The following is a 25,985-nucleotide window of genomic DNA, read 5'->3' as shown; positions in this document are numbered from 1 at the left end:
CCTGGCTTCCGGGAGTCCAGGGACTTCGGGGGCTGCTGCCAGCCAGGCGTCCGGCATGTCCCTCTCCATCCCGGTCTCTCAGGATCTATCCACTATCACGTCGATCACCTCCGGAACGACTTCCACGGGCAGCAAGGCGAGAGAATCGAGGAGGCTGAGCAAATTCCACAGGGCCAGGCGAACGAGCAAGGCACACTCCACGCAGAGATCCAAAGGTGAGAGTCGGGACCGGCCAGGTCATTTCCCTCCCGGGCTGCACGGTCTCCTGGCAGCAGCGACTGAGAACGACTTCATATAATTTACAGCCACTCCCAGGTGCCTGATGTTTGATGGTTTGCTAACCCTGCTGGAAAAACCCAAACAGAAAGAGTGCTGCCTTTTGAACTCACTTAAATCATAGTAACACCTTGAGAAGTGGTGTTTGCTTCGGATAACGTCTTCCTTTGCTGCTCTCACCGAGGTTTTTTTTTGGCCAGCCTTGGGCTGTGGGTATGTTGAAGCTAAGCCGGTCCAGGGCCGGCCTGAGCTTGGAGGGGAGCCACCTGGGAACCGCAGGCAGCCCCCCTTGAGTTCCGCCATGGAAGAAAGGTGGGAAATAAATATCATAAATAATCACAATAGTCATTGTAATAACAATGTATTAATGTATTCTTGATGCAATACATTACTTGTGTATTAATGCAATACATTAGCTATTATTAATGTAATAATAATTACATTACATGTATATCCTACTTTTCTTCCTCTTGTGGGGAACCCAGGGTCACTGACATAGTTCCATTTTCTCTCCTCTGCAACAACCCTGCAAGCCGGCCGGAAGTCAGCCGGGGGCTTCAAGCCGAGAGAGGACTAGCAGGTGCCGTGATCTCCCAGGTCCTTGGCCCAAATCATTCACTGGTGGCAAGTCCAGTATGTTTTCGTGCTGCAAAACCTTTCCTCCACTGGGGGCGTTTGCCCCGGCGGCCCCCAGGAACCACCCTGCTGTTACAACATTGTGTGGTTGTGGGAATGAGTCGCAGGACTAGGGAAAGGGCCCCAGCTGTGCCCCCACTAAGAAAAAGTCTCCCCTCCGCTCAGTCATGGCCAAATCCGCCCGGCACCATCGCAAGCGGAAGCGGCGACGCCTGACGCTGAAGGAGCTGCTGAGCCGTTCCTGGCAAAGCACCCACCCCTACCTGGTGGCGTTGCGCCAGATCATCTACAACTTGACGCAGTCCATCTACTTCGACATCTTCATCTGCAGCGTGGTCGCCGTTAACACCATCCTGCTCGTGGTGCAGACGTTTGCCGTGGTCGAAATCCGAGGAGGTGAGGAGATGCTGGCTGCTGGGGCACATGGGTCTAGTGGATTCCCGTGTCCCTCCACATCTGTGGCTTTCTGCGGTGCTTCCCGGGACTCGGCCACCCGCCTCGCAAGTCCACGTCCCCCTCTCTCCCCAGAGTGGTTCTTCTCTGCCATGGACCCAATCTTCCTCTCTGTCTACGTCGTGGAGGCCATCCTCAAGCTGATCGCGCTGGACTTTGACTACTTCCATGACCCCTGGAACGACATCGGTGGGTCTTCCGCGGAATGGCTCAGGACACGGGAACTGCCACGCAGCCAAGGAATTCCAGAACCGAACGCTTTGATCGGCAGACCGCCTGAGCAGAGCAGCGAGGGCAAACCATTATTTCTTTATTAATTGAATTTATCTGCTGCTACAATTTCTTTCTTTCTTGCTTGCTTTCTTGCTTGCCTTCTTGCCTTCCTGCCTTCTCTCTCTCTCTCTCTCTCTCTCTTTCTCTCTTTCTTTCAAACTTTTTTACACCATCCCTTACCATGATCTCAAGACAATTTAACAATGAGACAAATTAGAATAAAACAAATAGCCCATATCTGCACAGCTCACAATATAAAAACGCAGCCTTCTAAAATCAATAAACGTTAAAGCAACCTATTAGAGCATATTAACACTTAATCCCAACGTAAAAGCGAATATATCAAAATTAAAATAGAGCATAAAACAGTAAGCAAAACAATTTAAACTAAAATCCATTAACGCCAAGCATGGGGTCAGTTTTAAGACAAGCGGCTGCTGTACCATAACATGGGTTTACCCCCCCCCTTCTGTTTTTGCTTTCTCCTCTTTGATCAGATTTCTTCATCATGATCATGACGGTGCTGGATTTCGTGCTTTCGCTCTTCACCTTGGCGAGGAAGGGGAACCGAGGCAACACCCTCACTCTTTTCCGGGTCCTCAAAGTCTTTAAAGGGATCCGAGCCATCCGCTCCATCCGCTTTCTTCTCACGCTCCGGTCAGCACCCTGATCGTAGGAATGTCAACTCAAAGAATGCAAAGGAGCACTCGGAACCTCCAGGGGGGATCCTGTGTTTTTCCATTCGGATGTTTCTCGTAATCTTTAGCTGAAATTTGCGTCTTTACACTGTCTGGTCATTAGTTCTAATCCTGCCCCCTAGACAAGGGTAGCATCTAGACCAGGGTTCCCCAGACAGTCTGGCTGGTTTATGGCACAACTAATGAGGCTCTGAAAAGAAAAAGAAAAAGAGAGAGCTTGCTAGATTTGAGCAAGGAACGGATCTGCATTCAAGTTCTTTGGAATCAGCCATTTTCTGCTGTAACCCCCATTGCACAGAAAGCTTGGAGACATGTCACCTGGCCGCTCTGCAAGGCAGAGTGGAGTCTTAGGTACTGAACCGCATCAGGCCCCCCAAAAATGCCACAGGGCGCCCATTTCACGGAAGGCGAGGGAGTGACGCTCAGCAAGAAAAATTGAAAGGCATGGACTGTAAGAAAACAGGAGAGGCTGTTCTCATGTACCTAAAAACGGTTAGAAAAGGAGAAGGCATCAATAAGATTTTTCAAAATATGTGCAGAGGGAGACTGGGCGCCAGGAGAGATCTTTGCGAACTGAGTCATGCTTACGATGGCAATTTCCAGGCATTTGAGAACATCTCTCCTTCCTTTTCCCCCCTGCAAAGAAATAGAGCCGAAGGGACAATATTCACCTGCAAATAATAAAATAATAAAAATGAGAAAGATGGCACGGAGCCATGGGGGGGGGTCAGTGTTATCTTAATTTGGAATGCCAGGGCAGGCTGCAACGAGCGCTTTCTCAAGCTCTGAGCAAGTGGCAGGAAGTATTGCAAGCCGGCCCAAGACGCCTCGTTTCATGTCTTGTTCTATCCTGGCTGTTTTCCCGCAAGGAACCCAAGGTGGTTGACAGAATCTCTCCCCTCATCTCCATTTCATTGTTGCGACAGCCCTGCGGGGTAGGTGAGGTTGGCCCAAAGGCATCCCAGGAGCTCCATGGCCGACGGGAGGGTAGAACCCGGGACTCCCGAGTCCCAGCCCGGTTCTCACCGCTTTGCCACCTTGTGGACCCGCAAACACTCCCCGCCAGCCAAGTCGCAACACACCACACCCAGTCCATTTATTTTGGGCCCAGAAGCAGAAGATGAAAGCTGCGGGAAGGTTGTGTCCGGGCAGGTGGACAGGGGCTGCCCGAGGACAGCAAACTAAGTCTGTTTTCTGGTTTTGTATTTCCGCACAGAGTGATGGAGAACCTCCAAGAAGTCACAAGCACTTTCATGCTTTCCAGCCAGTCCATTGGAGCTATTATTCTCCTCATGTTTTCTTTCCTGTGTATCCTTCCCCAAAAGAGCTGGAAGTACAGAGAGGGAAGTATGGCTGACCACACACACCCCCAGAACACGTGTGTGTTTAATCATCACCCCCATATCGTGCCTTTCCTCTAAGGAGGCAGCACACATGCCATGCCTCCCTGCACTTTTATCCTCACAACAACCCTGCAAGGTAGGCTAGGCCGAGAGAACTCCCAGCTGGCGCAGGGGCAGCTAGCTGTTGAATGACATGATGGATCGCTCTATGTTTCTGCTTACTCACCGACTGCTGTTGCCTGTTTCCGCCTAACTCCTTCCTCCAGTCATGTCTTCGGTGCTGCTGCGTGACATGTTTCACGAGGCTGACTCCAAGCACTTTGGAGACCTCTTCAAGACCATTTTCACCCTTTTCCAGCTCTTCACTTTGGACGACTGGTCCCTCATCTACCTTACCTGTTATGCAGCAGGTGAGGGGAGGCAGCGGGTACCTGGGAAGGAAGGGCATCCCACCTTAACTCTTTCAGGGATCAAAAACTTCGGCTCACTTCTTTGAACCAGTAGGAAGTCCTGGGACGGGGAAGATGGGCAGCCGTTATGGGAAAGCATGCAATGCTACACACATTTCGCCAGAACAAAGACCACAAATGCCCAGCGTTTCCCCACGTAGGCAAGCTGAAAAAGTCCTAGGACTTTCTTCTGTCTGAACTTGCCTAGGATTGCACCCTAAGTACATTTATTTTGCCCCTGGTTTTAATTGGCGTTCACTCGCTGTCGTTCATCTTAACTAGACAGTGGAAAATTGGATCTTGTGAACTGCAATCTACCTGCAATCGCTCACCCATATTCTCTTTTCTCCTCCCAGGAGCTTGGTACATAATCTTCTTCCTCATCATCTATATCCTAGTGGAATACTTCTTACTTCTCAAGTAAGAAATGGCTGTGTATCCTACCTAAGACTTTTTATTACTGGGGAGTTGTTGGTCAGATGTTATGGCAAAGTTTATTCATATATTACTTTTTATTGTACCTTTCTGCCAAGAAACTCCAGGCAGCAAACCTTCCCCCCCACCCCTGCATGTTATCTTCTCCACACCCTGCAAATGTGTAGGACTGCAGATCCCACGTCTGGCGGGCACCAGGTTGGGGGAGGTTTCTTCCATTATTTAGGGTTTTAGAGACTAAATTCTTACATTGAGCCCCATTGGCCTCTCTTCCTGCTTCAGTAGAAGGCAACATCCTATGTTTCTCTTGGAGATGATGGGGGCTGCCGTCCAGGGGCAGGTGGAGGGCCACATGGTCCCCATGTCTTCCTGGGCCAGCTCACTGTGTCCTTGGCGGATGCCGCTGCTGCACCCGCATCCGTCGTCTCTCCCCTCCAGCCTGGTGATTGCGGTCCTGGTGGATAATTTCCAGATGGCCTTGCTGAAGCGCCAGGAGCTCAAGAAACGGAAGGTCAGCCTGCAGCTGAGGGAATGGGTGTGCTCTCAGCCGGAGGGCCGAATTCCCATCGCTGGAGGCCTTGCGCTCAGCCAGGTGGTTGTGGTCCTGGGAGGTGCTTTGCAGGTGGCACGGCATTCCGGGGAAGCCCAGAGTGCTCGATTTGGGGCTGCACACAAGCTGGATTTGGTTCTGAGGTTCTTCAGCCCCGTTTGGCGAGGGGATCCAAAGGGAGGATCCGCGGCAAAACTCTCCCGGGAAAGGTGCCAGGTGGCGAGAAACTCCAGGGCTCCACTTTGCATATGCTGATTCACATACACTCTAACGAGTGTGCTTATGAGTGTGTATGGGGGGGGGGGTGGCTGAGTGTGCTTAAAGCATCCTTTAAGCACCCTTTTTAAAAAGGGGGATGAGTGGAGAGGAAGAGGAGGGGCATTTGATGGAAGGAAACCCCCTCGGGCAGCAAGATTCAGGGAGGGGAAGCGACATGGGCAAAAAGCAGCTACTGGAGGGGGTGTAGATGCAACAGAGCTCCTCCGGGCCGCCGGATCTTTTCAGCCTGTGACCCTGGAAATTCTGGGCGCCATCCTTAGCAGGCTGTGGCCCCTAACTCCTGTGCCTTTGTACCTTTCCCTTCTCGAATGGACAGAAGCTGATCCAGCCGAAGGACAGCTCTGCAGAAGAGGACACGGCCGCAAAACCAACCGGTGATGGTTTCTTTGGGTCACGTTTTAATCTGGGAGGGGGCTTAGCCAAGGCCCGGGTCTGGAGACACTTGCCTAGGCCGAGTGCCTCTCTTTCACCAACACCGTGAGCATGCCTGCTCTCGATGCTTGGAATTAACAGGACTGGCCACCACTTAGAAACTGTGGCTTCCAGGAACTTTTGAGTACCAGAAGCTTCCCGGTGAGCGGCAGGACTGAGCTAGGCGCCATATTAAAGGCAGCCGGAGGAAAGCTCCTACCCCTTTGGAGCCATCTAGGGGTTTTATTCAAACGTCATTTTAACTGTTAATACTATTTAATTATTTTATTCTTCGGCCAGGGCAACTTATTTTATATTGTTAACCTGTTTTATATTTTTACTGTATAATATTTTAATTGATATATCTGTGAGCCGCCCCGAGGCTTCAGCGAATGGGGCGGCATAGAAATTTTCTAAATAAAAATAAATAATAAAATAAAGGGGAAGAAACATGCCTCAGGCAAACTGGCCATTGAGTGAACGGTTTTACACGAGTAGACAGGGGGCAGAAGGCCCTATTCGGATTGGGACCCTGGGGTGTAGGTTGGGGTGGGGGGCTTCAAGCCTTCCTTTCTTCTGCCCCCTGAAAAGTGCGGGACTTTTTCTGCTCTTTGCCTTGTGACAAATAAAGGAAAAATGGAGGAGGAGGAGGAGTTCTTTAGGCGGATGGTCATGGAAAAATACGCCAGCCTCGAGTTACAGGACAGGTGAGGAGCTGCAGCCGCTGGCTGTGACGGCTGGGAAGTGACAACAGTCCTCCACACCACCTTATTTTCCTTCCGTCGCCTCCAGAGAGTGGCAGCTTCTCTACAGCTATTTCCAGCTGATGACGGCCATTGAAACGAACCAGCAGCAGTTCAGGTCTCAGACGGCCGTCACCGACAAGATCCTGGATACTTTCTTTGAGGTGGGAGAGCTCTCTGGCATGACCCCCTTCAAGACCCTTTCCCGTGCCTGCTCCCAATGGATATCTTCTGCTCTCGTTCGCCCATAAAGGAGACATCTTTGGAGCTCTGTGGGGCCGAGGTGAAGCTGTTGTGCTCCTTGCCACCCAGTGGGGCTGCAGAGAACCAGAGAAGGGTTTCTCCAACGGCCTTCTCCAACCAGCATCCCCCTGAATGTTTTGGACCACAACTCCCGCCTATCTGTCCCAGCCAGCATGAGCACATGGCTCCTTAGAGTTGTGGACCAAAACATCTGGAGGGAGCTGAATTGGGGAAGGCAGCCTTAAGGGTGTAGAAATTGCCCTGTAAGGTCCCTCCGGGTCCCCCTAGCCAAGGTTTGTCTCCAACAGTGGTTCCTCGGGTGGTGGGATGCCCATCACCAAAGAGTGAACCTCAAACAGATTTTGCTGGATTGGAAGAGGACGGGTCTGTCTCACAGGGCTGGGTCCCAAAGTGGGAACGGTTGGGCATCATCCACGGGCTGCACCTCATGAAGGGGCCTGCTGAGAACTGCTTCAGTTTTGTCTGCCACTCTGAGCCGTCTGGATGAAGAGTTTTCAAAAATATAAGATATACCTCCTGGTGAGTTGTTTTGCCTTACATTTCTTTTCAGACGGCTGAAGATGGTTGCATTCCTAAATGAGAGACAGCCGGATATTTGTGGTGCTCTCACAGGCTGGACTCAGCTTGTTCACAGAGGCTGCTGAAGTTAAAGGGTCAACAGTACTTGATTATTATTTTTGATTGCCTGCTTATATTAAAGATTATGTTGTGTTTGTTGAATAATGTACCTATATCAACATTTCAGTGTAGCTAGCGTAAGTATGTTGTGAGCCGCCCCGAGGCGTTGTTGCAATGGGGGCGGCATAGAAATGTTTTAAATAAATAAAATAAATAAAATAAGTAATATTTGTACTGACAGTTGCTACTCACAAAGTATCACTGGATGGTAACACAGACATCAAAATGTTGTCATGATTAAACAGTGATCCAAATAAAAGTGTTAGTTTTAAGGTGTCACATCTTATCGCCATCTTTTGTTGTTATTACCAACTAACACCTGGAATGTTTTTGTTCTGTTTTTGGCATTTTCATTTTTACTTCCTTGAACTCCATTTGATGGGATACACATTTCAGAATTCTCACATCATGCCAGTTCTCTTCCTTTTGCTGTACCTCTGTCCCAATTTGACTAGCAGTCTTGGGGTTGTTTTTAGTATTGTTGCTTATTGGTCGCTGTTACTGTTTTTACTGTGATACTGTTATTTTTATCTTGGCTTATGTTTTTATGTTGTAAACCACCCAGAGAGCCTTTCTGGCTAGGGGGCAGAATATAAATGTCATAAAGGACACACAAAGAATGTGTCACTAAAGTGCATTGTCCAAAGGCATCACTTCACAGTAAACAGTGCGGATGAAAATGTTGTGTAAATGTGAACTCAATCGCTCCAACCAGAGATTTGTTTGCAATCTTTTGACATTCAAGATTTTTGTTTAAGGCAAAGGAGGAAACCAGAAAATACCAAGTACTTATGGTGAACATATTTGTATTATGATTGTTTTAAAATGCGGTTTTTAAAAACCTTTGCACTATCTTGATCTTATTGTTTATTCATGACTACATTTGTATCCTGTCTTTTTTTCCTCTTGCAAAGAGTTGCGTAAGAATTTTCTGCTTTTGAGTCTCACACAGCCCTGTGCGGTAGGCTGCTCTGCTTTGAACTGCTATAAATGCTGGTGAGGATGATGATGATAAATACCCGAAAGATTATCCTTTGCTAAAAGCAAAAGAATGCTAGACATGCGAGCAGCCTGAGGGAAGAAACCGAGGCCCTAACAAAGGGTTTAAACCCATTCAAACTACACGTCCCAACAGGCAACGCTTCTTTACCCTGGTAGAACGCCAGTTACCCTGATTGGTTGCCTGGGCGCATGCGCAGATGCTGCCTGTGGCCCTCTTCGTTTCCTCCCTCCCTGAGTCTACGGTCGCACTCGGTCGGCTTCATTCATTGGCCGCGTAGGTCGGCGTTGATTGGAGGGGAAGTGCGGGGGCGCCTACAGTGGCCGCGCGGTCTCAATTGGGCGGAGCTTGTGTCAGCGCTGCGCGGAAGGGAAGATGGCGTCCGAGGCGCACTCCGAGTCTCCCAAGGCGGGCGAGCTGCCGTTGCCAGGATACACGGCCTGGTCCCCCAACGAGCTGCAGGCCAAGCTGGCCGAAATCGGGGCTCCCACGCAGGGTGAGACCGCCGCGGCGGCGGGGCGGGGAGGGCCGCGGCCTGCGTTCTGCCTGCGCGCATCCGAGGAGCGCGGCCAGCGGGGAGGCGGGGATGCTGGAGGCCTTCGGGCTGATCTGGCCTCGGGGCTTTGCTCTTGCAGCAGCAGCAGCAGGAGGAGTTGTGGGCAGCGGGAGGAAAGAGTTCCCTTTGCGGGATGCCCTCCCCGGGCCGTTCTTTATTTACTACCCCAGCCTACCTTACAGGGTTGTTGTAACGATGAAATGACGGGGTAGAGGATTATATAACCCTTCTTGGGTTCTTTGCAGGAAAAAAGCGAAGTATAAGTACAATTGTTTTATTATATTGGTATTGATTGTTTTATTGGTTTCTGATTTTAATATTGTAAGCCATCCTGAGATTTCATACATAAAGGACGGCATATACAAATTTTAAATAAATATATAATAAAGTTACATTTACAGGCTGATTTTTTTCCTTTTGCAAGGAACCAAGGTTGGATTGCAATTATTTAGTTATTTATTATATCCCACCTTTCTCCCATTGTCATGGAAGCCTTGTGTGCCTTCACACTCTGAATGTTTCAGTTTTATGTTTAACCTGTATTTCTAAACCACCCAGAAAACTTAAGTTATTGAGTGGTTTAAAAGTATACTAGGGATGCAATTCAGTATATGTTTAGACAGAAAAAAAAAGCGCATGACTTCTAGCATGGCCCAGCTGGAATGACATACTGGGAACTAAAGGACTTGATTCTGACTAAATATGCATAAGAGTGTGATGAAGCTGACTATTTTAATTAAGTTGTTAATAATAATAATAACATACTAGTTTAAATAATTAAAGTTGGAGTGCATAAGACTGCATGAGATAAAAAGAAGCTTTTTCTGGGATAGGAGGAGAAAAGGAGTAATAAGTATATGGAGAACAGCGACAGGAAAATTGGTGTCTGTTTGCTGCTATAATGTTGACAACAAAGAAATTGAGTTGTGGGCTGGGAAACCTGTAGTTCAGATTTAATCTCTGCTTTATGTAAGGTCATGATCATACAGCTCTGTTTCCAGGATATCAGGTAAGGTCTTTCCCAGCTCTGAGACCTGAGATCCTTTTTGAAAGCTTCATCTCAGAATCTTTAATATGGTCTGGCACTGAACTATTGTCCCTGGTGTGAATTCATTAAATAGCCTTAAGCAAACTCTCATTCCTGCAGCTGTCATGATTACATTTACTAATTTGCAGATCTTCATTGCAATAATACATTGGATGTCTCTATCTGTATCCCGCCTTATATATTTAATGTGCTTAGGGAAGCCTAGTTCACACAGTAAGTATTATTAGTATTTGTAATTCAATCTATCAGGTTTCCTGACTGAGTTTTCTCCTGAGATATCTTTGTTGTTCCTGACCTATGGCAAGAAGGGAGTGAATGAAAGAGAGAGAGAGACTGGTGCTTTCCCCAGGTGGGAAGTACATGGGATTGTCTTGATGGTAAAAAGAACTGAATGCAAATATTAGGACGGGGTCAAATATCAACTTGAAGAGGATTGTTAATGTTCTGGTAATCCTGAGGTATCCAAGCCAGATTTGAATTTAAGCACTCGCATGGCAACTGTGTTTGAGAAAAAGCTTTCAGACAGCGGCTTGGGTTTCCATGCATACATAGGTGAATGGGTTAAGTGAAGGAGGGATGTGTCTATTCTGGCCACATCCCTCCTCTGTGGCCAGAATGGACAGCAAGCAGCTAAAAGAGTAATATATAAGCTAAGCTTTTCTATGAGCTTATTTACAAGATGTCGAAGTTCACATGACACAGGGTAACCCCCAAGTGACATCAGCATTCTTTTTTTCTTCCAGGTGGCCGCGAAGAACTGGTGGAACGGTTGCAAACATACACACTTCAGGTGAGCCTTGAATTCTTTGGGCAAAAGAGCTGACATTTTCTAGTGGAAGCTGCTGTGCTTTGGTGATCTCTCATCTTGGCCAGCCATGGTGCTTGAGGATAAGCAGGGGCTACTGCCTGGGGAAGAGGATGGCTGAAATGAAAGTAGAGATGGCACCAGGCAGACCTCTTTCGGAAGCCCGTTCCAAAGGTTGGGAGCAGCCACCGAGAAGGCCCTGCTTCTAAATACCACCCCTTTTACCTCTTTTAGAAATGGCTGTCTCAGAAGGACCTCATTCTCAGATCTCAGTATCTTAATACACTAGGAATGTACGTTGTTTCGGGAGGGCAAGGCAGATCGTAAATCCTTGAGGTAAATACTGGATGCTTCCGTTGGAAGGATGAAGCACCAACAGTTTGCGGCTTCTTTTACAGACCGGAATTGTGCTCAACAGGCCAGTTCTGCGCGGAGATGATGGCGACAAGCAAGCCCCTCCTCCCATGCCGGGGCAGGTGGGTGATTTGGCCAGGGAAATCTCTCCAGCATCTCCTGTAAGGCTTGGGTGGCCCTGGGACACTTGCCCCAGTGGGGGCACACTTTCCTTCCAGGCAGCAGGGAAAACTCCCCCAGGACGGCTGACAGTCTTTAAAAACATTAAAAACACAAAGCGTACTGCGAAGGGCCCGGTAATAACGCCTCCTCTCTCCTCCTCAGCTCCCTGGGATCCCTTTGCCACCGCCTCCCATGGGGATGCCGCCCATGCAGCCCCCGCCCCCACCCCCTCCCCCCGGCATGGGCCTCGGCTTTCCCATGGGGGTGGGGCCCCCACCTCCACCACCCGGCCTGGGCCCACCGCTCCGCATGCAGTCCGTGGATCCTTCCGCCTTGCCCGAAGAAGAGCGGCTGAAGCTAGCCCAGCAGCAGGCCGCCATGTTGATTCAGCAGGAGGAGCGGGTCAAGAAGGTAACGGCTCGCTTGGGTTGCCTGCCACTCGTATTTTGGCTTTGCGCTGTAGCCAGACGAGCCTCCCTGTGCAGCCTGCTTAGAATCGGCCGGAGTGGGTGTTCCCTGCCTTGCAGGCTGACAGTTCAACAGGTTGTGGCACTCCAGGGAAGTGGAAGACTGGGGAAGGAAGAGGGCTTTCGAGGTGGCTCGGGTTTCCCCCTCATCTCTCTCTCATAGTCCACTGGAACGGGATGTGGCCACAGTGTCCCTGGTAGATGACTGTCCAGTCTTGCTAAATGTGTTGAAGCAGAGGCCGACTCCCATCCGGCAGGGATGTTGTTGCTGCATTGGGATCCTGCATGGGGTTAGACTAGATGACCTCTGGGGTACCTGTCCACTCCAGTCTTCCACGAAATGCCAGCAAGATTCCTGCCGCCTCGGCTTTTCCCTGGAGAGGCCTGCAGCAGAGCTCCATCCTTGGGATTCGGTGCTTATGGCCGAACCTTCGGTGCACACTAGGAGGCTGATTTTGGGGAGGGCCGCAAAGCCCCGAAGAGTGGCTGGTGGTTGGGCAGGCCGGGCCCAGGCTGCTTTGCGGGTTCTGACTGGCGCTTTGTTTCCCTCCCTGCCCCACCCTCAGGCTGTGATGGAGCAAGAGCGCCAGCAAGAGATGGCCAAGCTGCCCCCCTCCATACCCAGGTCCTCTCCAGAGATCGGGCCGAGGCCCACGGGACTCCCGAGAGGTGAGCATCCTTGGACTGGGGGTGGGAACCCGGGGCTGTCCGCTGTGCTGGCACAGGCCCCTCCAGAGAGGCTCAGCCCTTTTCCTCTGTACTGGCTGCACCATCTCGAGGACAAGAATTCCTTCCCACGAATTCTCACTCCAAGGACGGACTCTCCTGCAAGGGGCCCATTTCCTCTGAAGTGGCCAGTGGCCCCTTGGAAAGGGTGTCCCTCCAGGAACTGTCAGCTCAAAGCGTCGTCAGTTACTCCAGTTCAGCGTTCCCCAAGCTGGCAGTGTCCAGAGTGATGGGTGTTGTCGTCCCACACCTCTGGAAGATGGTGCGTTGAGGAGGCCTGCTCCAGCCCCAGTCCTCGGAAGGCAGTCCTGCAACAGTGTTGGATGGAAGCGCATTCCGGTCCTTTCCTGAATGTGCTGCTGTTAATTCCTCCACTCTTTCCCCAGGTAACCCTTCTGTGGGCTCCTCTGTTGGCCCCCCAGGCCCAAGGCCCCGCGGCCCACCGCCACCTCCAGGAGAGGACAGTCGAGAGGTGAGGTCGTTCAGTGTAGAACGTGCCGGGGAGGGTGAAAGCGGACCTTAAATTGTGGTTGCCAGCTGTGGGGAGGGGAGGAATTAAACCAGCTGTTCAACCAGGCATGGCGCTTCTCTTGGGCAATCTGGCCTCTTAAGACATTTGTTCTGGATTTTGGGGGGCGGAGGGTTGATATGCCAAGTTCTCAGGGTTAGGCAGAAGCCGAGGAATTTCTCTTTAGGTTTTTATTTTTCTTTTACATAGCGGCTTCCGTAACTCCTGTCTCCTGGAATGCCTCACTCATTCCCTCGTCCCCGCTGTCTTCCTTTTCCCTTTTGCTGCCTCACTTCTTTGCCGGAAACGAGTTTGTTCTGCGAAAATAAGAGCTCCAACCAGAATGCTTTGCCGAGACCAAATCAGACTTGTTAATACACAGCCGTCCTTTGATTGTTTTTTTCGTAGTTCTTTTCTTCTCCACTGATCCCAACCCTCTGACTCATTAGAGCAAGGGAACACGGCTCTTTTGGGCCCAAGGTCCACTTGAGTGAGTGAGAGAGAGAGAGAGAGAGTGTGTGTGTGTGTGTATACACACATCTGTACATGTTCGGGCACAGTATGTGAACTAGCAAACAGCCCTTCTTTCTGATTTTGAAGAAAATAGGGATAAGGGAAGGGAATACCTTCCTAGCGCTGGTAACGAACACGCATCCTTATTTCTAATTTTTCAGCAGAGGTAGGAGAGAAGGAAGGAATTCGTTTGGTAGCAGCAACAGGGAACTTCTCAGGCAGTGCTCCTGTGATTTTCCCCCCCCAGCAGTGGCAGCTGTGGGAGGGAGGGTTCTGGTGGACCCTTGCTAAATGGGGAAGCAAGTGAGGCCTTTCCAGTCTGGCAAATGCTGGTTTCTCTTCCAGATTGAGGAGCCTGGCGTGGGCCCCAAAATTCCGCAAGTTCTAGAGAAGATCCTGCAGCTCAAAGAGATCCGCCAGGAAGAGCTCACGACCGTGCCCAGCACCACAGGTAACGCGCTCCCAGCCAGGCAGTGGGCGAGCAGGTTAATGTCGCAGTGGACGGGGCCATCTGTCCATTCCTCTAGGTGTGCTTGCGCCTGTCGCAAGGGTGAGGTGTAACATTGTTAGGCTTGAGTTTATTTGCTTTTGAAACCCACAAGTTCCTAGCCCTCAAGATGCATTTGTGGAAAGCAGCAGGCGGGATGTCGGAAGTCAGAGGGAAGGCCCCTTCCGGGTTGGGCATTGCTTCTTACGCCGCCTTCCTTTCGCATCCGGGGCAGCTTCCCATGTTTTGCAGAACAGCAGTAAAAGCAACGGAAGGGTTTTAGGGAGATGCTGGAGAGGGTGGGGTGTCAGCGGGCAGGCTTCCCCGAGAGATGAATTGGGCGGGGCACAACTGTGTTTCCACTTGCTCCTTTTCTTGTAGATGACGACATGGAGACAGACCTGAGGACGCTGGCCGGCATCTCCGTTTCTGATGCCGAGGAGGATGCTTCGGCTCTCTCTAAGAAAGAGGTGAGCAGGGATTCTGCTGGAGCTGCGTGCTGCCCGCCCTCTCTGTGGTTAACCCACCAGGGCCTATGGCGCTCGCCGCTGGAGAAGGAGGGCTGGCGCTGATGGATCTCGCACTGAGGCACAGGAGCAGGGGGGTCTGTTGAGCGAGGCGGGAGCAGGCCGACCGGTCAACCCCCAGGAGTGCAGAGGGGAAGCAGGGCTGTCTGACCATCCCTGATCTCAGGCCGCTTAATGTTTTCCTTCTCCCTCCCCGCCCCTGTTCCTTGTGTGTTGTGAGCTTTTTTAGACTCTGAGGAATGGCCCCATATTGCTGGTTGACCGTGAGCCCCCTGGATGCCTTGTTAGCTGAGGAGCAAGAGAACAATGTTCTGTGGCAGGAGCCTGCTCTCTGAAGGGTCGGGTGTCTTGGAGGAACAGTGATTTTAAGATTTTAAGTTTGCTGATTTTAAGCCCCCTTTGTCCTTTGACAGAAAAACCGCAAGCGGCGGAACCGGAAGAAAAAGAAGAAGCAAAACGCAGCTCCGAAAGAGGGGCTGGCGACCCAGGATGGCAAGGGGCAGGGGGAGGAGCCGGGGAGCGATGCTGCCGTGGAAATAGAGTACGTTGCGGAGGAGCCTGAGATCTATGACCCCAATTTCATTTTCTTCAAGAGGATCTTTGAGGCATTCAAGGTACGGCGAGGCTCGGGACGACCCTCGCTGCTCTCCAGGTGGGAAGGCTGGAGGTGGGAGGACGCTGCCGTGTCGGCCTCTTGGCCTGTCTGAGGCCCCTGGCAGTGCAGCCAGACTGCCAGAATTTACTGATCCGTCACATTTGTATGCCACCGATATTCCTTCATTTTCAGGCAAGGTTCTTTCTAGTCTGCTTGGGAGAAAGTGTGGCGTAGTGGTTAGAGGGCTGGAGAGCAGCAGAAGGCCAGAAGGTGCCTGTCCATTCCCTCCTTAAGTAACTCCAGCCCACTGCCTCCCGATCTGTCAACAAAATCTGCCTCCTTCCCATTTTCACCCGTTCCAATCCTGCCATCTTTTCACTGAAACCGGTTCGAACGTAGGCACTTCCTTCTGTACAATGGGGGACGAGAAGAGCGGCTTCGGATTTGAACTTTTGATGAAGAGCGGCCTTTGATGGGTTCCCCCGTCTTTCTCCCAACTCATGGAACATCCCCACCCCAACCGTCTGCCCTTTCTTCTCCACAGTTGACCGATGATGTCAAAAAGGACAAGGAGAAGGAGCCGGAAAAGGCGGACAAGGTGGCCAGTTCAGCGGCCCCCAAGAAGAAGGGCTTCGAGGAGGAGCGGAAGGACAGTGACGACAGCTCGGACGATGAGCACGTGAGTGTCCGGAGAAGTGGTCCTGCCCCAGGGCCCTGGCACACAGCAGGGTGGCTCCCCCCGTGGCTCTTGGCCGTCCTGGCCGAGGATCGGAAACCCCATGGCTGCTGCTGCTGCTTGTGAGCTTGCAGGGGCCGGTGCAGTGGACTGGGGGCAGAGCACTGTGGGGATCTGTGGCAGTGAGAGCAGGGGTGGGGAACCCCGGGCCGGGGCCAAATACGCTCCCCCGAGACAGCTGCGGAGGCCACGCCCCCTTCTGCCCGGCCACAGGGTCTTTCCTGGTTTTCCACCTCTTCCTGTAAGAGGAAACGGCATGCTTGTTGATCACCGCAGGGCCCCCCTGCATTCCCCCCCAAGTGAAGCGAGAGGGGAGTGGGCAGGGAGTAAGGCAATCTCCTGCATTGCACCCTGGCTGTGGAATGCAATTCTGCAAGGAATTAGCCTGGCATTGGCGCTGTATGCTTTCCGGTGCCAGCTGAAGATCTTTCTGTTCCACACTGATTTTGAAAGGCAAATCTGTCGGGCTTGATTTTCAATTTACTTGCTGCCTCCATTGTAACGGTGACTTTATGGTTTGCAATTTTGGCCGTGAATTACGTTGTATTACAGGATAATTGCTGTATACCCCCCTCAATTTATTAATTTATCATTTAGCTATTTATTTTATATATTTAATGCATTTTATTACCCATTCTTACTCATTTTATGGAAACCACTGCTTTTATTCTGTTGTTGAATTTTACTCTGCTTGATCGTACGTAAGCCACCCAGAGAGTCTCTGGCTAATTGTGCGGCATATACATTCAATAAATGTTCCTTCCCAACTGTGTTCAGGAGAAAAAGCCAGAGGCCCCCAAACTCTCCAAGAAGAAGCTGCGGCGAATGAACCGCTTCACCGTGGCTGAGCTCAAGCAGGTAAGACCGATCTGATCTTTCTGTGCTTGGGCAGGAGCCAGCAGGAGGAGGGTGGCGCTGTTGCTCCCTTTGAAGAGAGGTGGGAGACCCTCCTTAGTGGTGCTTTCTCTTCCCGTCCCGGTTATGAGGAGAATCCTCCTGGGATAGAAACGCCCTTCGGAGGTGCCCGGATCCGGGTGTTAAAGCAGCCACATGTCTGGCACATCCTCGCCCGGCAGGGTTTGTGGCTGGACTCAGATAGGCTCTGGAGCCGAGCGCTGCGGCTTCTGGCCGTGGCGCCCGTCTCCTTGCGTGCGCTCAGCGTGGGTATGCGGCAAGGCACTCTGTCTGTGCTCAGCGGCGGCGTTCCGAACCCTGAGGCCACGCTCGGGGCTGAGGCCTGGCAGGGGGCCGGCAGCGGGTACTTGTGTGGGCTGTGCGTGAAGAGGCCCGAAGTGTCTTCCAGGGTGAAGAGAGGCCAGCTCCAGCCCAGAAGGTGAGAAGAGCAGTCCTGGTTTCTCCTCTCTGTGTCCTCAGCTCGTGGCCCGTCCCGACGTCGTGGAGATGCACGATGTGACGGCCCAGGACCCCAAGCTGCTGGTGCACCTGAAGGCCACCCGCAACTCGGTCCCCGTCCCCCGGCACTGGTGCTTCAAGCGCAAGTACCTGCAAGGCAAGAGGGGCATCGAGAAGCCTCCCTTCGAACTGCCGGAGTTCATCAAGCGCACCGGGATCCAGGAGATGCGGGAGGCCTTGCAGGAAAAGGTGGGGAGAGCGCCCCCTGCCCCCTGCTCTTGGGGGAGTCGCGCAGGCGTTCCTGAGAGTGCCCCTTGCTTCTGCCCCATAGACACACAAACTTAGATGATGGTTCACACTCACATACACACTCGGCCTCGGCAAAATCCTGCAAGAATGTTCTAGGGCGTTCCGGCCCTATTCCAGTCTTGCGCTGTAATGGAGTATCTCACCCAATTATAAAACCAGAAACTAGACCCTGAGGAGTGGAGGTATTAAGGCACCGTGGAGGAAGAGTTTAGAAACATAGATACAGAGTGAGTCAGAAGGGACCTCCTGGGCCATCTAGTCTGACCCCCGGCTCCAGCCGGCTCGGCTCACGACATGCCCAGTTTCAGCAGGCCTTCCTCAGCTGCTAGTCATACTTGGGCAGCCCAGCTTCTGGCTTCTGCGATCACATGATTTGGAAGCGTGACTTTGCCGGTGTTGTGGCATTTCCTTGACCCAAAGAGTTTGGTTGCCGCTGGCGAGAGCTGAGGAGCATCCGTCCCTTTTAATCTGCAGGCAGCACATTTGGGCGTCCGCTTTACTCTGCTCTTCCCATTCTGCTCCCCTCCCAGGAAGAACAGAAGACGATGAAATCCAAAATGAGGGAGAAGGTCCGCCCCAAGATGGGCAAAATTGATATCGACTACCAGAAGCTGCACGACGCCTTCTTCAAGTGGCAGACCAAGCCGAAGCTGACCATCCATGGGGACTTGTACTACGAGGTACCGGCAGGGCTGCCCGCTCTCTGCAGAGGGCAGAAGCGACACGGGCCGGTCCTTCATTGATACCTCTCTCCCTCCCCTCCCGCTCCAGGGTAAGGAGTTTGAGACACGGCTGAAGGAGAAGAAGCCGGGGGATCTGTCGGATGAGCTGCGCATCGCGCTGGGGATGCCGGTGGGGCCGGTGAGTGGTCCCATGGCTAGCAGCGTTCTCTGGAGCTGTGGAGGGCGAGCGGGCGCTCGCCGGTAGTGCCAAAGGCTGGGCCTCAGAGAGCCGCGATGCCCGCCCGCAGTTCGCCCCCTCCCTGGGTTCTTCCGAAATGTCCTCGTGGTTTAAAAAAAAATACAGCTAACGTGCATGGAAGAAAGCTGTCCTGTTCAGAGAGCTGTCATGTGTGTGTGTAGGCAGAACAATGCATTCAACGCCCCCCCCCCCCCCCCCCGGCATCCCCTCGCCAACACGCAAGGGGGTACGCGGCTTGTATCTGTGTAAACGCGCATTTGCACTGCCCCACCTGTGCCACACGGCAGGTGTGTTTGCACACTTTGGTCTTCCGTTCTCAGCGTAGCTTTGGACCTCCCCCACCTGTGCTCCTGAAATTCGTTTCAGAACGTCTGCTTTTGGGCAGGGGGGCAGGAGCTTAGGGAGGGGGTCAGCGCCGTGGCTTCAGTTTTGCAGAGAGGTAGACCTGCAGACGACCAGCCCCGAGAATCAGGGGGGAGGGCGTGTGAGAGGGCGAGGCTCCTGGGAGCGGGAGCAGCGGGACGGGCGCGCCGTTGAGCGAAGAGGCGTTGGTGGCTGAAGTCCTTCTGCCTTGCTTCTCTCCCCGCTTCCAAGAATGCGCACAAAGTGCCTCCTCCGTGGCTGATCGCCATGCAGCGCTACGGCCCGCCACCCTCCTATCCCAACCTCAAGATCCCGGGCCTGAATTCCCCCATCCCGGAGGTGAGTACGCTTCGTGGAGAACGGGGGGGCGGCAGAGAGCCGGGAGCACGCCACCTCGCCGCCACCGCTGCTGCTGCTGAACTGAGACTCCCCCCTGCCCCCCCTCCTCTTCCTCCTCCTCCTCTTCCTCCTCCTCCTCTCCAGGGTTGCTCATTCGGGTACCATGCTGGGGGCTGGGGAAAGCCCCCGGTGGACGAAACAGGGAAGCCGCTTTACGGAGACGTCTTCGGGACCAACGCCGCAGAGTTTCAGGTATGCCTCGGGGCCCCGCTGGCTGGCCGGCCATGAGGCCCTGGACCGCGCCTCGTGCTCCTCCGGCTTGGGAAGGACATCTGGCCATCCTCCTTTCCAGACCAAGACAGAGGAGGAGGAGATCGACCGGACGCCGTGGGGAGAGCTGGAGCCCTCGGACGAGGAATCCTCCGAGGAGGAGGAGGATGAGGACAGCGACGAAGAGAAGCCCGATGAGACGGGCTTCATCACCCCGGCAGACAGGTGGACCTGCCGGCCTCGCCTGCCTTCTCCCTGGCACGGTGGCTGGGCGCCCACTGGGGCTCGCTCCTTTGGTGGGGGGGGGGCCTTGCTGGATGCTCATGAACGTGAGGGGCAGGAGTGTGGGGTGAGGGGCACGGGAAGCACCAGGGCCCCCCCCACAAACCTCTCTGGCCCTCGGGCGTGGGCGCTCCCGTGGGTCTGGGGCGTGCGTGTTTGAGGCGGGGTGGGAGAAGGCTGGCGGCGTGCGGCGCCATTTTGACCATTGCCTCCGGTCCTTTGCCAGTGGCCTCATCACCCCGGGGGGCTTCTCTTCCGTTCCTGCTGGCATGGAAACCCCCGAACTCATTGAGCTGCGCAAGAAGAAGATCGAGGAGGCCATGGATGGGTGAGTGTTGGCCCCTTCTTGCCCTCCGTGGCTTCCCCTTCCGGAACAAACCTCCTGCGAGGAGCTGAAGTGCAGCTTTCTGGGAGCACAGCTGGCAAAACAGCCCCGCTTTCTTCTAGCACGGTCTCCCCATGGCGGCGGGGCGGGGGGGGTGTTCCTGCTCTGCACCCCTGCAGGTCAGGGAGAGACGGAAGGAGTCTTGTGGGAGACGTGCTTAGCACCACGCCAGGCTTTTCTCAGCACTGGGCACCGGAAGGTTCCCTCCGGCTCCTCTGTACCCAGCTGCCTCTCACTGCCGCCCCCCATAGCAACACGGAGCCCCCCTTCCTTCTGCCCCTTCTCCTCCACAGCAGTGAGACGCCCCAGCTCTTCACGGTCCTGCCGGAGAAGAGGACAGCGACTGTCGGCGGCGCCATGATGGGCTCGACACACATCTATGAGATGGCGACGGTATGCGCCGGTGCCCGCCTCCCGCTCCGGGTGCCCTGCTTGCTGTGGGGAGTGGTGGAGGGAAATCGGGCCTCTTGCGTTGGAGGGGTTCATCGGAACCCCTGTCCAGCTGCAGAGGCCGGCCCTGCTTCCGGCCTCCTTTGTCTTCTGCAGAAAACAGGTTGGAAGAGTGCTAGGAAGGGTATTCCTCACGCTAACGTAATTCCCCTCTCAGACAACAAAGGCTGTGCGTATATAAAGCAGGGGTGAGGAATCTCGGAAACACAAGCAGAATCTGGCCCTCGTGGAGTCCCAGGGCAGGCCTCTGGGCTCCCAGGAAGATGGCGCCCCTTTACCGAGCCCCCCCTCCGCCCTTCTGAAGACTGAGCTTCATTTATTTCATTTTACTTCTGTGCTGCCCCATTTCCTGAGGGTCCTCTGGGTGGCTTGCACACGTCCCTGAGGAGCGGATTCCCAAGTCTGGGCACCACTACGGAGAGTTCCCCCTTCCTAGCCCTTCCCCCCTGATACTCACTGGGGGGCATTTGGGGGAGGGCTTCAGAGGGAGACCCAAGTGGGCAGGTGGGCCTGTACGGAGCGGGGTTCCCTCAGGTGCCTGGGGCTTTCCCGGCAAGGCTCGGCCAGGGGCAGGAAGAGCCTTCAAGTGCAGAAGGCTGAGCGAGTTGGCCTGTGGGCCTTTGCTCGCTTGGCCGCCGGAATGCGGCTCCTGAGAGCTCCGAGGTGGGGTCTGGCCCTCCCCAGAAGCCCCTGCACACGCGTGGCGGCGTGGGCACGGTCCCGCCTGGGAGCCCCTCCTCGCGAGGGCACGGCCTCCGGGGCTGCCCCACGCCCCCGTGCATCGGGGTGGGGCAGGCGTGGCTCCCTGCGCCCCGGGCTCCCCGCCGCGTGGGCCTCCGTCCCCCCCCGCCTGCCCTGACCCAACCGGGCGCCACTCGCTGGCAGGTGATGAGCCGCAAGGGGCCGGTGCCGGAGCTGCAGGGCGTGGAGGTGGCGCTGGCCCCCGAGGAGCTGGAGCTGGACCCCATGGCCATGACGCAGAAGTACGAGGAGCACGTGCGCGAGCAGCAGGCCCAGGTGGAGAAGGAGGACTTCAGCGACATGGTGGCCGAGCACGCGGCCAAGCAGAAGGTGAGGGCCCGCCGGGCTCTGCCCTTGGCCAGCAGCAGGGAATCGGGAGGGGTGCCGCGGGACCCGGGCAAAAGCCCAGCTTCTGTGGGAGAAGTGGCGGGTGCGCGGTTTCGGTGGTGGGCATCCCGGCGGCAGGGAAAGCGCCGGCTCCTCGGAAGGCCGCGGGGCAGCGGGAAGACGCGTGCCGAAGGAGCTCAGTGGGAGGGCAGCCAGCAGAGCAGGGGAGACGGAAGGCCTCCGAAATCGGCAGTAAGAGTCGAAGGACGACAAGGCTGAGGGCCCAAGGGTGCTGCGAAAAACTGAGCCTGGAGCAGTCGCTTACGTCAGTAGCCCCTGGATACACTGGTGGGCTGAAGGAAAGGGGGCTGGGGGGGACACGACGCCTCTGCCACGGCTGTGAGCACCTCCTCTTTGCGCCCCCAGCAAAAGAAGCGGAAAGCGCAGCCGCAGGACACGAGGGCTGGTGCCAAGAAGTACAAGGAGTTCAAATTCTAGCCTGCTTCCGAACGGTACATCCGATCCAGTTCGTGCTTTTAAACAAAAAAAATTACCCCCTTCTTTCTCCTGTCCCAGCCTGAAATCCCCCCTCTGCCAGGATGCCCTGGCTCCCGTGATGTCCTCATTCTGGGCTTGAGATGTGGATTATTTTGTAAATAAAGTTGGAGTTGTTCTCTGGAGATGTTCTTTTCCGAGCTGGACAGCACTCTGATTGAGGAGAGGGGAGAGCCGGGGTGGGGGTTTCCTTGTGGGGAGCCGGTTTCCGCTGCACCTCAGGGCTGCGGCTTTGCTCCTTGGAGTGCGATCACACGCCCCCAAAGAATTCACTGTCCCCAAAGCCCCCTTTCTTAGCTCCAGATCCCACCAAGCCCACATGGCCACCACCTCATCCTGACCAACCTGGGTTCCAAATATTAAGCCAGGTCCCCCATTAAAACAAGACGAAGCTGCTTTTCTAGTAACTGCCATGGAGGGATCTTGAAGTAGGTGGGCCCCCTTTATCTGTTTCCTTGTCTTCTGCGTTGCGGGGTTTCTGCCTCGTTCTCTTATTTCAAACTACACCTGTACTTTCCTGCCGGCTGCCCCTTCCTTTCCTGGACTCGAAGGCCTGGGTGGGTTTTGCAGAATGTGACCCCTACCCCTTCCTCCTGAGACAGTAGCGAAGTCTTGGTCTTACGGGATTCTGTTTGGGTGAACACGTGTTCTCAAGATCCTTGTGCCCTTGCCCATACTCCCCCCCCCCCAAAAAAAACCCTTAACTTTTTCTTTTTGCAGGTTTTTGTGTCTCTAGCTGATGTTTTTCTTCACTTCCTTTGTGTGTATACACGAAGACAGCCACTCAAGCAAACATTTAAGGCAGATTTCTTGAGTTCATATTATATTTATTAAAAGCATTTAGTAAGAGATGTTCTGATTCCAGATGCTGGGAAAGCCCTTGTCTTTTCTTCGCTGTGCTTTCCAATTCCACTCAAGCCCAACTCACTGGATGTCTCTGTCTGCAAACAGCAAACAAACGGCAGAGAAGCCCTTTTCTCCCTTCCACTGAGACTCTGAACATACGCTGAGTTGCCCGGCTCACGTTCTGAAATGCTTAAGGGGTCGTTCAGAGAACGGAGGGAGAATTGCAGTGTGTTTCATCCTGTGCAGTACCGAGCAAGTCCACCTAGTTAGGTTCGGTTTTCTGCGAGCACTAAAAAAATATTAAATATGGCATCTTTTATATTTTATAGTTTTATTTATTTTATTTTATGTTAATTTTAATTTTATGTTGTTATTTTTGTATTTTATTGTATTTTATTGTGTTTGTAAGCTGCCCCGAGGCTTTGGCAAGGGGCGGCATAGAAATGTTCTAATAATGATGATGAAGATGATGATGATGATGATGCAAACATGGCTGTGAAAAGATTACAGCCATTTAGTGACTGGAAGGGGGGATGGCTCGCCTTCGACCACCAGGGGGCAGCACATCCACACCGCAAATTTGCTGTTTTAAAAAACCCGAAGGGGAGCCGGCTGCCGCTCCCTGGTGATGCATGTTTCAGGCATGTCGGAAGCCGCCTGCCTCTGCTGCCTTGCAGTGGTCATAGCGCAGCGGCTGAGCCCAGGAAAACCCATGCTCTGCGCAGCATCTCCCATCCGGGAGCCTGCAAAATTGTCCTTTGCCAAGTCAAACCGACCATTCATCCGGCTCATGCTTCTTGCATGTGGGAGCAGCAGCTGGTGCAAGCGTCGCCAGCAAAGAGGCCTTTCCACTGCTCTGCTTTTACTGGGAATGCTGGGAAGCTGTTCTGGGTTCTGCCTGCCTTAGGAAAGGCTGAACCGGGGGAGTCGTATAGCAAGCGGCCTGCATCTCTCGTGCATCCAAGTGCCCGGCTTCGCATTGCGTGAAACCGCAGTGATGGAATGAAGTGGCACATGCCCCCTTTCCCAAGGACACTCAAGTTCGGGAGCTAGAAAAGCTCTCGGGATGTGTCACCGATAACCCTGCCTTGAGCACTCCATTACGCAGGATTCTAAAAAAAAATCGGGTTTGGCTTCGAAACGAACACACAAAAAACCAAGTTAATGAGGGCGCCTTCCCATCGGGAATCGGCGCTTTAGAAATGAGTGGCCCCGTCTCCATAGAAAGGACGTTTCTCTGCTCTGCGGAGGCAAACAGAGTCATCTCTTCTTTCAAGAAAGCTAAGGCAGCCTCTTCCAACCTGGTGTCTGCACAGATGTGTGAAACTACAACATCCAGTATTGTGGGGATGATGGGAGTTGCATCCCGACCCATTTAGAAGGTATGAGCTTGAGGAAGGCTAAATATTAAGGCACAATTCGACAATTTGCAGGTACGGCGACCGGGATGTGAGCTTGCATCAAAACTGAGGCACAGATCATTGTCTGTGTTCCGTCCAGGTGGCTAAAAAGCCCAAGAATATCTGCCCTTGGTTCTTCATTTAGCATTTTTCGCGGTGACGGAGACCAAGGCTGTTTACTCCAGAGCTGCACAAGCGAACCACATCCCGGCCTAGCGCCTGTGACTTTCACAGCCCCGCTCTGCTGTGGGTCCTGTGGTCTGCAATGTTGAAAGGGCTTTTCTGAAACTTGACAACAGTCCTGCAGAGTAGGCCTTTTGTATTCTCATCCTGGTATCCTAAGTGACTTGTGAGAAGAGGAGTAAACTTCACGTGGAATTTAAGTCGGGGGCAAAAGCAGAAACTTGAAACGCAGCAGCTTTCCTCCAAGCTTGTGCGAGATTTCCTCTCCTGGGAAGGCCTCTAAAGATATCAATATATTTATATAACATTATACTGACCATATGAGGATTGCTATAGCGTATTGATATGATATTAGGATTAATGCACATCTAGAATCCGAACCCTGGCTGGAAAGGCACGGTGCAAACGTCGCGGGCACGCAGCTGTGGGACGTGCTTCCCGGCTGCAGGATCCGTGCCACCCTGCTGGATTTCGATCCCACGGTGGCAGCTGTTTGAGGTCCGCCCTCCTCCCTCCCCGCTTCCCATCAGCGGCCAAATTGTCCCAGGCTGCTTCTCAGGCCGACATCTGTCTGTCCCCCTGCCCGCCCACTGCCCCCCCCCCGGGACCTCGCCACAATCCTCGCTTTGTGGGGAGCTGCCCTTGGTGTTGGTAGGAAAGAGAATGGGGTGGAGGGGGGAGTCTGTAGCGCTAAAATGCCTGCCATTGTTTCTTGCAGTTAAGCCCGCCCCTTCCCCACATTGTTCAGGGTGTCCAGTCTCTGGAACAAAGCCAGGCCTGAAATGGGGGGAAAAGAAGGTGTTTTGCTTCAGACTTTCTGACCCACGTAAAAGACGCACTGTAGCAAACCAGGAGTAGAATCCAGTGGTTGATCGCTTGCATTTACTCCATGTTTTTTTTTTTTTAAGGGGTTGGGTTTTTTCAAGGGCAGAACGCAGACGCGTATGGTTGCTTGTAAGAGGGACACCTGCTGGAATTAATTCCCTAAAATATTTGCTGGCGGAAAAAGGGGGGGGGTGAGGTTGCTAAGGGCTTTGGACAACTGCTGTGAAGTTTCAAAGAACAAACTCACAGAAATGCTATCGCTGCCGAAGCTTTTTTTTTAACACGCCACTAGAACTTTATGCCGCATTATTTATCTATGCTGTGTAAGTTGAATTTCAGTCACACTGTCCTCCATTAAGTGATTCAGATTACATTCAAAGATGTAACAGTTTACAAAAACCTTCTGGAGAGAAAGCTTCCAGCAGACACGGTCCTGGCTGGGTTCCTAGCCACCTATGGTGAGC

At 53.2% G+C, this 25,985-nt stretch overlaps 2 protein-coding genes across 2 annotated transcripts; both read left to right on the top strand.

Annotated features, from left to right (window-relative positions):
* The first annotated feature begins 848 nt into the window (after nt 1-848).
* On the top strand, nt 849-7,671 carry CATSPER1 (cation channel sperm associated 1). Its single transcript, XM_044448358.1, has 11 exons — nt 849-1,308; nt 1,441-1,554; nt 2,136-2,295; nt 3,553-3,644; nt 3,946-4,089; nt 4,485-4,548; nt 5,002-5,074; nt 5,709-5,766; nt 6,435-6,510; nt 6,596-6,710; nt 7,361-7,671. Exons 1-11 carry the CDS (start codon nt 1,080-1,082, stop codon nt 7,388-7,390), a joined length of 1,155 nt encoding a protein of 384 aa, XP_044304293.1. The 5' UTR covers nt 849-1,079; the 3' UTR covers nt 7,391-7,671.
* Nucleotides 7,672-8,838: 1,167 nt separating this feature from the next.
* Nucleotides 8,839-22,392, top strand: SF3B2 (splicing factor 3b subunit 2). Its single transcript, XM_044448767.1, has 21 exons — nt 8,839-8,984; nt 10,836-10,882; nt 11,296-11,373; nt 11,576-11,824; nt 12,447-12,549; nt 12,993-13,078; nt 13,973-14,078; nt 14,496-14,584; nt 15,055-15,255; nt 15,781-15,915; nt 16,750-16,830; nt 17,347-17,574; nt 18,165-18,314; nt 18,406-18,495; nt 19,150-19,257; nt 19,402-19,509; nt 19,610-19,752; nt 20,036-20,137; nt 20,488-20,587; nt 21,530-21,715; nt 22,139-22,392. The coding sequence occupies exons 1-21, from the start codon at nt 8,864-8,866 to the stop codon at nt 22,208-22,210; spliced, it is 2,583 nt and encodes an 860-aa protein (XP_044304702.1). The 5' UTR covers nt 8,839-8,863; the 3' UTR covers nt 22,211-22,392.
* Nucleotides 22,393-25,985: the final 3,593 nt, after the last annotated feature.

The sequence above is a fragment of the Varanus komodoensis genome, unplaced genomic scaffold (assembly GCF_004798865.1).
Source record: "Varanus komodoensis strain SLA01 unplaced genomic scaffold, ASM479886v1 scaffold55, whole genome shotgun sequence".
NCBI lineage: Eukaryota > Metazoa > Chordata > Lepidosauria > Squamata > Varanidae > Varanus > Varanus komodoensis.
This window is presented reverse-complemented; position numbering and strand designations above follow the sequence as displayed.

What these genes read in the sequence shown, in the direction of transcription:
- SF3B2 (XM_044448767.1), top strand. Translation starts at nt 8,864, where the DNA reads ATGGCGTCCGAGGCGCACTCCGAGTCTCCCAAGGCGGGCGAGCTGCCG. An exon ending in TGCAAACATACACACTTCAG is followed by an intron (nt 10,883 to 11,295) that starts GTGAGCCTTGAA and finishes CTTCTTTTACAG; the next exon opens with ACCGGAATTGTGCTCAACAG. An exon ending in AGGAGGAGCGGGTCAAGAAG is followed by an intron (nt 11,825 to 12,446) that starts GTAACGGCTCGC and finishes CCCCACCCTCAG; the next exon opens with GCTGTGATGGAGCAAGAGCG.
- CATSPER1 (XM_044448358.1), top strand. Translation starts at nt 1,080, where the DNA reads ATGGCCAAATCCGCCCGGCACCATCGCAAGCGGAAGCGGCGACGCCTG. An exon ending in CGCTTTCTTCTCACGCTCCG is followed by an intron (nt 2,296 to 3,552) that starts GTCAGCACCCTG and finishes ATTTCCGCACAG; the next exon opens with AGTGATGGAGAACCTCCAAG. An exon ending in AGCCTCGAGTTACAGGACAG is followed by an intron (nt 6,511 to 6,595) that starts GTGAGGAGCTGC and finishes CGTCGCCTCCAG; the next exon opens with AGAGTGGCAGCTTCTCTACA.